This window comes from Mchenga conophoros, linkage group LG18 (genome assembly GCF_057382185.1).
Source record: "Mchenga conophoros isolate Kocher_MC1m ecotype Shallow Benthic linkage group LG18, M_conophoros_male_GT1.1, whole genome shotgun sequence".
NCBI classification, from domain to species: Eukaryota; Metazoa; Chordata; class Actinopteri; order Cichliformes; family Cichlidae; genus Mchenga; species Mchenga conophoros.
In genome coordinates this window covers 28,892,874-28,903,536 of record NC_140543.1, presented here as the reverse complement: position 1 = coordinate 28,903,536, position 10,663 = coordinate 28,892,874, and the positions used below count along the sequence as shown (strand labels likewise).

Below are 10,663 nucleotides of genomic sequence, written 5' to 3'. Positions count from 1 at the left end.
CTGAATTCAATCTGAATTGAATTGAACTATAAACAGAATGTATAACAGTACATCAGAGGAACAATACAAAGAAATGTTTTGAATTTGGTAATAAGGTCATACTCAAAATATTACTTACATCATCAGCTTCAACAACACCAATCTGTGGGTGCGACAGGTCAATTCCAAAAGTCTTTTCCCAGTGTGGCAGGAGCTGCAGGGGAAAGTAAGCAAAAGATTAGTTGCTGTTATCAACCCAACTGCTATCAGTAAAACTGTGCAGAGTGCCTCACAGCCTCTTGTTTCTAAAGAGCATATTACACTGCTTCATATTGTTACCAGAGGGAAGTCATCAGGGTCGATCCAGACAATGCTGAGGTCGGGGTTGTCAGTGTTATCCTCGGCAACTTGCTTTAGAATCTCCAGGAACTCGAAACCATCTGAGTAGTGGAAAAGTACATCGCAGTCTAAGCTAAACAGCTATCTAAATAACAAAAACTAAACAGCATTACAGGATGATCAGAAACAACTGTCATTACAGATGCTCATAGATATGTTTTTATACTTCATTTAAGATTCCTTTACCTAGGTCAGACTCCTCTGCAAAGGCAATAATATGTTCACCATCAACATCATCTTCCTGTGGGAAAAAAGGCCGGAATTTCAGGGAAACTGTAAAACATTAGGTTACAATCTTATTAAAGTTATGTCTAGGAAATATAATTCAAGTTTATAATTTCTCACCCAGATCTCGTACATGTTGTGGGGCTGCAGCTTCCTCAGGGTTGGTCTAACAAGCAAAGATTACTCAAATCTTAATGCCCTTTACTTGGAACTCAGATCATGAAGCTTGTACCTCTCGAGATCCTTCTAATGTGGCAAAAATAGGACTTACCTGTCGTGATCTTCAATGAATTTCACCAGTTCCTTCTCAGAGTAAGGTTTTCCTGGGACAACAACTGGTTCATCCATAAATGGTTCATAGAAGTCCACCTCATTGAGCTTCAGGTCCAGAGCCTTGGCGACCTGTAAGACAGGGCCAAAGAACTCAAACCCTCATCTGACCATAAAGGATATATTAATGGTGTATTATTTATTATTTGTTTTTGTTTCCGGAGGCGAGGTCACTGAGGCAGTTAAACAACTCCTTGGTGGCAGAGCCCCTGGTGTTGATGAGGTCCGCCCGAGTTCCTGAAGGCTCTGGACGTTGTAGGGCTGTCCTGGTTGACACACCTCTACAATGTTGCGTGGAGATCAGGGGCAGTACCCCTGGACTGGTAGACTGGGGTGGTGGTCCCCATCTTTAAGAAGGGGGACTGGAGGGTGTGTTCCAACTACAGGGGGATCACACTCCTCAGCCTCCCTGGGAAAGTCTCAGTCAGGGTGCTGGAGAGGAGAGTTCGTCCGTTAGTCGAACCTCGGATACAGGAGGAACAATGCGGTTTTACGTCCTGGTTGAGGAACACTGGACCAGCTCTTTATCCTCTGAAGGATACTTGAGGGCGCATGGGAGTTTGCCCAACCAGTGTACATGTGTTTTGTGGACTTGGAGAAGGCATTCGACCGTGTCCCTCGGGGTGTCCTGTGGGAGGTGTTGCGGGAGTATGGGGTGTCTGGCGCATTGCTACAGGCCATTCGATCCCTATACGACCGTCGCAAGAGCTTGGTTCGCATTGCCAGCAATAAGTCGGACTCGTTCCCGGTGGGTGATGGGCTCCGCTAGGGCTGCCCTTTGCCATCTAAAATTTTTTTTTTTTTTTTTTTTTTGCCTGTCCCATTTGGTTCTTTAGCCGTCAGAATTGTTGTCTGAAGACCAACAAGGATACCCAATGGATTTACTTTGCCAAATGGATCATCACGGCCTTGCCATATTGGTCCATTTGATCAATCTTTGTTGTTATTATTTATTTTATTTTATTTTCAGTTGTTACAGACGGGACAGACATGACTGTATTCAAAAGGTTTCCCCATGTAATGGTCTGCTAGAGCAGCGGTCCCCAACCCCCGGGCCTTGGACCGGTACCGGTCCGTGAGTCGTTTGGTACCGGGCCGCGAGAGTTGAGGCTCAGGTGTTAAATGTATGGTTTTCAGGGTTTTTATCGGTTTTCAGCATTATTTTGTTATCGTTTTTATCGTTAACTCGGTTTTCCTGGGTCTTTTCACGTGTGTTATGAATAAATCTTCTTTTTTACCGGTACTAGTTTTATTTAGTTGTATTTATCCGCGACACCCTAAAGGCCGGTCCGTGAAAATATTGTCGGGCATAAACCGATCCGTGGCGCAAAAAAGGTTGGGGAACGCTGTGCTAGAGGATGTAGAGATCTATAGCCCTGTCCCCCAGGGCATGAAGCAGGCATGGAGGAGATCCAGGCCCCAGACATCCAGAGGCCCCAGAGTGCGAGAGCCCAAGGAGGACCACCGGAGGGGCATCCGTGCCACCCTCCTGGGGAGAGCTGAGGAGAGCCCCAGATGAGGGGTCACCCAGTAGCCACGGAGCAGAAGCCAGAGGAGGCTGCAGTGGCGTGCTCTGTGGCACAGGTGGCCAGAAGGGGACGGGGAGGGGACGGGGGGGGGGGGAATGCCTCCCCTGCACCCTGGTGACACGCCCGCACCCCAATGCCCTACTTGTGTGGGTGGGTGTGTTGGAGCGGGAAGAGGGAGGCAGCTGGGGATGGGGAGGAAAAAAAGGGGAGGAGCAATCTAAAATTCTTGTTTAAAATATTTTTCAGATTTTTTTTTTAGAAAGCTTTTGTATTTATAGTTGCACATAAAAACTGGATACATAAAATATGGAGTGCCTCAGAGTTCAATCTTGGGCCCTCTGCCACTTTTTAAAATAAAATGTTTTCAGATAATTAAAACATGCAAGCAAATATACAGTTTCCAAGAAATTCATTTTAATGTTTCTATGTTTGAGTTAAATTTTTGAGTCTGATCATCCTTACAAAAACAATCCCCATATCCGTAGTGCTCAAAAGACTTTAGCTTTACCAGTTGTGCTGAAAGCTGAAACTAGACTAATCACATAGTAGCCTCAAGTAACTTACTTTGATTACTCACCTTGGGACTGAATGTGGCAAAGAACAGGATGTGTGGATGGAACTCTTCAGCAGCATCAGCATAAGCCTCAAAATCTGAAATTTAAAGGCATCCATCAAGTTGTTTCAGTAGATTGCTATATGTATGAAATATCTAAGAATGTAGACTTCTTGTTCTCATCATTACTGGTGTTTTTGTGTGCTCACTTAAATCAAATAGTAGCAACTGCAATGAAAACATTCTGATAATTATCCTAGAGTTAGGATGCTGTTTAATTTGCTTGATGTGGAATTATCTAAAAACAATACAGGTTATCATGACATTACAGTATCACAGGATTCTTACGTTCTGACTTGTGACTCTTAAAGTAGCCCACCAATTTGATGTCCTCTTCGATGTTTTTAAAGCCTTTTAGTTCCTTACTATTGTCAATTATTTCCACAGGGTCCTCGAGAACCTGTGGAAAAGGAGAAAAGGGAGAGACAACAGAGATGACAGAGAGGAGAATAAACTGGAATAAAGGTCTGTGGGTGATCTTCAAAGGAAGAAAAATCAGTATTTAGAGATTTTATTGCTAAAATAAGGCAGGCTATTAACTGGGAGATTATATCCTCACGAACATCATAGATGAACTCCACAAGAGTGTCAGTTGCAAGCTCGCCATCATATTCTATGACTTCATCGTCTGTGAAGACGAAGATGCTGTCAGACTCGTCAAGGCCTAAGGGGAAAGAACATTTTGTGTTTAATCATGCGGCTTTTGAACAGGTTAGCTCAGATTATATTTTAGCTAACTTCTGTTACAGTAACTTAACTGTGATTGTTTGGCTAGTCTGACTTTTGCACAATAAGCCATGTACCAACTGCCTGCAGCTGTATTTACCTAATTTCTTTGCAACAGCCTTGTCGTGCTTTGCATCAATGAGACCAACTCCAATATCTTCATCTTCAAACTCATCCAGGACCTGGGCTGCAAGCTGTAAAACATTGCACATAAATAATTAAACAATTTATTAGTTCAACACAAAAAAGGGTGGGGTGGTGGGATAGTGTGTTTTACTCATTTGGAAGGCTACACCATTACACCCCTACACTATTATTTACACCTTTTGACAAAGTTGTCTCACTCAGTAGTTTCATTACCATAAAAGCCTGCTTTTCAGAGCGCCACTTATGCACTTTCTAAATCTGTATGAAACTTGAACCTTGTGACTGACAGTTGGGTCCACCAATGACAGCATCACACTTGCAGCTCAGCTGCATTGAGGAAGTTGTTTGAGAGCTGTCTCAGTGCATTTGAAGGGTAAACAGTGCACACAAACTCTTGCAGACACACACACACACACACACACACACACACACACACACACACACACACACATACATACATGTACACTGGTGTCAGAAATCTTGAGCAGCTGCTTTACTGGCATAAATAGTTAGCCCAACCAGGCTGTCCTGCAGTTTGTTGTGCAGATAATTCTCTGAATTTCTTTTAACCTGACTGGAGTTTTGGATGAGTGGGGCACAGTGAAATAGTTTAAAATTTGCAGCTTAGTTTTAAGTTACACATCATACAGACTTATTCCCTTCATTGCACTATACCTTTTTTGCAGACTGTGCCCTTTTGGCATTTACACAGACTAAAATAAAACTTCTTACAGGAAAATGGATTAATGCTTCATGGTTGTATATATCACATTTACTTTGTGGCATATATTTACAGGCTATATTTAGTCTATAAACATATTTAGCCTCCCCAAAAAATATATGTGTATACATTTTTTTGGTAGTACCTAGTAGTGAATTTCACCAAATGTCCATTTGAATAAAGCACATTATTTTTACCCAGATAAATTGTTTTTGCAAATGTCTTTCAGTTAAAGTATGTAAAGCAAAAGCAAACTATGTCTGCCTGCTCCTCCTAGTCTGAAACCTGCAAAGTTGTTTTTGGAACTTGGGTGTTCTGAATGTGTATTTGATGTGTCATGGATGAGATCATTTGCTCAGAGTAATTGAACCTCCCCAACTACATGTAAAGTTAAACCAGCAGGCTCAGTATCTGGGGTGGGATTTCATAGCTTCATGTCTGCGTGCACTGCAGCTGTACATTTCTTTCAGTTTTTGTTCTTGGCTGAGATGTTACAAACTGTAGTGATATTCAGCTGGTGCAGCACCTGACTGTATCTGCTCATTTTGATGAGCAGAGTAACAAAGAAAGACATGTACACCTTCATGTGTGCCATTCAGTGTTGAAGTGTAAAAGCACCTGCAATCTGTCTGGAGAATGCAGGTGCTTTTCCTTACATTGGTCTACAGCGCTTCCCTTGACAAAGCATTCGTAACAGACCTGAGAGGTCACTTTAATAACAAAATCAACCAAGTTCAAATGGCATGGACGAAAGCACTTAATTATCACCATCACAATGTCATGTTTCATTTGACTTTCACTAACCCCCACAGGGCTCCTTGACCTCTGAAATGTTTGCACCTTTTGCAGTTGCCTCTTACTATAAATAAAGCTTCATTAAATGTAAATCAAAATACATTCAGAAGGAGAAACACAAGCCATCGGAGCTCAACCCACCACAAAAGCAGCTCAGGATAAATATAGCACCAGAAGCCACACCAGCCCCAGGGACTATTTTGGTGAGATGGCAGTGATGCTCAATACTCTGGGATCCGCTGACAAGTACAGTACTGCATGTGTCAATCACAGCGCAGAGCTGAGCTGGCACTACTGGAGCCAGTATCTCAAGCGCTGGCCTGGAGCCCCAAGGCTGAGCAACAGTGCCCTATACGCAGACACCAGAGGGTCTTGATGTGATTCGCCAAGGAGAGCAGCCTCTCTCGTATCTCTCACTCTCCTGCTCTCTCTGTCTGATTTGTTATTAATATTTTCCTCATTACTGCTATTTATTACTAGTTTTTTTTTTTAGCCCTTCATCCTTTTTCCTTTGTCTTGTTCACATGAGATTTGGTTACTGATGAGATCCATTGCACACAATTTCTGCTATATTTGTTTAGGCAAAGTCAGAATATTTGTCACAATTTTTATTTTTAGGGGCTGTTGAGAGTTCCTTATATGATCCTTTTTGGCCTAGAGTTGTCATAAAAATAAAAAAAAATTTAAACAGGAGTCAACAAACCAGGCTTGCAAATTACAATAATGCAACAAGCATATGGGGTAGCAGCCTTGACATTACACTGTACATTAGCCATGCCAAATGCCATAAAATACTGTTGCTACGTGATCTAGTGCAGGCCATAAATCAGAAATCAACCTGGTTTCTCAGAACTGCAATGTTCAGTGCAGTTCTCAAATAACTGCTTCTTTAGACAATATCAAGTGTGTCTTCAAATGCTCTCTGGGCACCTCTTACTTCTGCATTGTGTCTGTGATCGTTATAGTGTAAAAATGAATTTTGCTCTCTGTATAAATAATCAGCATGTCTGCAAACATGGAGTCAGCTGCTTGAAGTGATAAATTGAACTTTTCTTGGAAAATGGAATGTGGTTTCCACTTGTTTACTTACAGTTGTTTACTTACAGTAAACAAGTGGAAAGGTTTGTGTGGAAAGGGATGTAGTGTGTTTTTATGGGAATGTGAACCAGGCTGGCGTGAGGCCTGATGAGCAATCAGATGAGGGAGTGTTAAGTGCATCAACTGCTCGCCTCACACACAGTATCACACAAAGACGCACACAAACAGACACACATCCTCTACACAGGCTCAGCCTTTGCCAAAATAAATGATACCTTGGGTCCTCACAGCTCAGCTCTTTGCCTCGGGGTGGTCGACATGACGACACACCGTAGGCTTGTGACACATTTTTGGGACTTCACTTCTCAGCATTTCTCAATCCAGCAAAGCTATTTTCTACCGCCTTATCTCCTGTTCTCCATAATAACTTCCTCTTTGCAAGTCACTGACAGAAGATGAGTTTATTCAGTCCATTTTTTTAAAACCGCAGTTAAATATGCTGAAAGCATCTATGTGCTCATGAATAAAATACCAATATTACAGCTTCCTCATCACCATCTATCCACAGTTCTTATCTTAACCCACCTCAAGGGCCAACTCCTCGATATCGAACTGTCTCTGGGCGGCGCGGCTGGATCCGGGATGGTCATGGTAGTACACCACCATAATGTCATACTTCTTCATCACGGACTTATAGTTCTTGGCGTTGAGGTCGTGAACGCGGTCCTTGCCATCGTACTCAGGGAAGTCCAAGCTCTCCTTGCCCAGTGAAATGCTCCCAAAGGACAGCAAGACTACTACAAGCACCCAGGTCCACTTCATGGCTCCTCTCTAATGTGGATGTATTTACAGTTTCAGAAAGTAAATGAAAGGGGCGAAAAATATTGGAAAAAAAAGTTTGGTGAAAGTATGGAGAACCCCTTCCAATCCGCGTCACCCAGAAGAGAGCAAGACAGCCTCCTGCATCCACCTTATTAAAAACCCCACATGGGCAACTGGCAGTGGGCTCAGGGTGCAAGAGGGGTTGGGCTTAGTCTGACATAGGTGTGACCGTGGTCCTATGTGGCACGTAATTAAGCATGGAGAAGATGAGGCAGGGCTGGGGTGACAGCTTTCTGTGTGTGTGTGCGTGCTTGAGTGTATGTTAGGAACCAGTGAAAGAGGGTGGAGTGAGGGGGAGATGACCAACCTGCTCTCTGCATGCAACACAGAACATACACAGACAGCTGTGGAGATGGAAGGAGGTGTGTGAGCAAAGAGAGAAGGCATCATATAGAATAGGACATAGGTGTGTGAGTGTGTCCGTTTTGTGATGAAGAACTTTGATATGATGGATTTAGGGGTGGGTACAAATATGAGGGATTCTTTTCCCTTATTAAGTGAAGATGAAGGCTTGGATCCCAGCTAAAAATAATGGATGTAGGACAGAGAAGTACATATCAGGAGGGGGTGCTGGTGTCTAATTTGCTTCTGCTGGCACCCGTGCAGTGCTAGAATGTGAAGCTGGGTCACTCGGGGACATGAAGCTGGAGTGAGAGAGAGGAGAGGAGATGAGGAAAGGAGAGGGCGGTGCACTTGCTGAGGAGCACAGGGGTCACTTAGCCCTGACTCAAGAAGAAAGTGAAACATAATGTTTTACAGGGGCTGGGCATGCATGTGGAAGCTTTATTGGAATCCTTGTGAATCTGACCCTGATACACACTGAACACATGTGTCCTGTGCAGCGTTTGCATGTATGCTTGAGATGGTTGCCTGTCATATTACTTTACGAATTGAAAGGGAAGAGGTAAGCTATAAATAAATACAGGCTATCGTAATACTTTATCCAGCTCTCAACACACCCCTTCTTTTCTGTAACAAGACATGCAAGCTTACAGCATTAACGCAGACATTTTTTTTTGTCTAAGCAAACGGCTTAAAAGGTGCACCATGCGCGTCTGCGTGTGGCTTAACTGTAGAACATGGAGCTGAACTGTGGTCAGCTGTGTTACTGTAAACACCTAATAAAAGGATATGCGAGGGTTGGTTTCAAGTGTGCTTCCTTTGCAAACCATGCAGCGACAGCTTGCATAACAGTTTGAAGTCCTGATTACATTAATAGCCTTAAACGTGAAAAAGTGACAGTCAGCTCAAGCATGCGTGGCTTGATTGAATGAGAAGCGCAATGGGTGCGTCTAATGTTTGAGCACATTAAGTTGAGATCTAAGCAGGTGCCCTGCTTAGATCTCAACTAATTTTGTGGGCCCTACTCCACATCCACACCTGTGAACAGAGGCATAAAATGTGCTGTATGCCTATGGTTACTAGTGTCAACTCAGCCTACAAACTACTTTGCTTCACAGCACATAACTGTCATTAAGTTCTTCATCCACAAACTCTGCACCTCTGCTTTCAGCATCTCACTCCTCTGGCCATAATTCAGTCAGTGATATCACATTCAGTCTTTTATTGACAATGGTGATAAGAGCATGCACTGTGCCAGCACTGATTAAGGCAGGGTTGGAACATTAATTTTCCCAGGAGGCCACATGAGAAACTGGAACTGTGGTGCTGTGCCTGTGTGTTCCAGTTTCTCATGTAGCCCCTTGGGAAAATGAATTGCCCAATCCTGGATTAAGGTATGCTCGAAAAAGCAAAACCAATTTGCTATCATTTAGTCCTCTATTTTATAGATCATTTATCCTTTGATGGACAGGACACATGCAAGACTGTTAAATTCATACGACTATTCATTTTATGACACACATATGCAATCAAAAGCTTATAACTTGTAAGTTTTGAAACTTCTAGTTTATCTACTGTAGAACTGATGTATACAGTGTGTATAATACACTGTCTCGTGGACTTTAGGCATACTGCTAAATAATTAAGCTTCTTCTGTTCTGTGCTGGTCTCCTGGAACCTGGTTAAATAAAGACTTTTACTTGTTGTTTATTTGTTTGCAGTCCAAACAATAGCTAGCTGGTGTTTTTTTCTTTTTCTGAATTACTATTTGCTATTTTGCATTTATACCCATGATTGCAGGCTAATTTGTAATAGAACATTTCTAATACGAATAATGTAATATTTTGACAGAGGGAGAATGACGTTCATCCAGTTTCTTCATGTCTGCAGCAGTTACCGCTGCTGGCCAGGAGATGGCACTCTCTGATCTACTGTAACTACAGATTGTGTACTGTAGAGTCTGCAGCTTCCAGTTTCTGGATAGATTCCTCAAACCGTAAGAATATTTAATCTCTTTCTTTTGCCTTTGACTGTTAGAGGTCACCTCAGCAGATCATCTGCCCCAAACTCACCTTTAACCTGTGATCCTCATTTCCTCATTTGTCCATCACCACTGCAAACAAGAAGGGGCTCAGGGCACCTTATGTAATGACACATCGTGGCTGAACTTTCTGTCAGTAGCTGCTACCACAGACCTCACTATTGTCTTGCTGTCATCATTCGTGTCTTTCATCACCCTCACATTCTTCTCTTCTACTTCTGACTTCCTCATGCAGGACCACAGTTCCTCTCATACGCTTTCTCTGAATCCACAATGACACAGTGCAACTCCTTCTGACCTTCTCTATACTTCTACAGCCACAGTCTCGAAGCAAACATCAAATCTCTATAGACTATTAAAATATGCAGCACAATTATTACTGTTACACTAAAAAGAAATGTTTTATTTCATTTTTGCAATCTCCACATAATCTCCACTCAGTCTGCAGGAGGAGGGCCCGGGTAATTGAGACATTTCATTGTGGGCGGTGCCGAAGCTTTCGTAACAAGTTTCAGAATCAAAGTGTGTCGTGGTGCTGCTCGTACTGCTGGTGTAAAAGGTTTTAAACAAATTACAGTGCTATATATCTGTGTGTAGCTACCGAGCTTCTAATCATTTAGCATTATACAGTCATTGAGTTATACCCAGGCAAAAAATGTGTTCTCATTTGTGCCCAAGATGAAGGTTCACTGCTGTTTAAGGTTATTGCAGGTTTTAGAACGCATTTAAATTGTTCTCATAGTACTTCTTGGGATGATACATGTAATGTTCAAAACGCACATCAGTCAGGTGTTACTGAACATGGATCCCAGTTGAAATTCATTTGGGAGTGTGATATGATTCAAAGAGAAGTGAATCATCTGCTTTATACGAGCAAGTTTCAGTAAATGACATTT

General features: G+C 42.6%; 1 protein-coding gene across 1 annotated transcript in view; it reads right to left on the bottom strand.

Annotated features, from left to right (window-relative positions):
• Positions 1-7,587, bottom strand: part of casq1a (calsequestrin 1a) — a 10,392-nt gene extending 2,805 nt beyond the window's left edge. Inside the window, exons 1-10 of the mRNA XM_085254592.1 lie at positions 7,088-7,587; positions 3,902-3,995; positions 3,639-3,739; positions 3,364-3,475; positions 3,040-3,113; positions 875-1,005; positions 724-769; positions 565-619; positions 319-419; positions 119-193 (exon numbers count right to left, since the gene is read on the bottom strand). Of these exons, the coding sequence (XP_085110718.1) occupies positions 119-193; positions 319-419; positions 565-619; positions 724-769; positions 875-1,005; positions 3,040-3,113; positions 3,364-3,475; positions 3,639-3,739; positions 3,902-3,995; positions 7,088-7,324 (1,026 nt within the window). The 5' untranslated portion in view covers positions 7,325-7,587. The remainder of the gene's footprint in view (positions 1-118; positions 194-318; positions 420-564; positions 620-723; positions 770-874; positions 1,006-3,039; positions 3,114-3,363; positions 3,476-3,638; positions 3,740-3,901; positions 3,996-7,087) is intronic.
• Between the last annotated feature and the right edge of the window lie 3,076 nt (positions 7,588-10,663).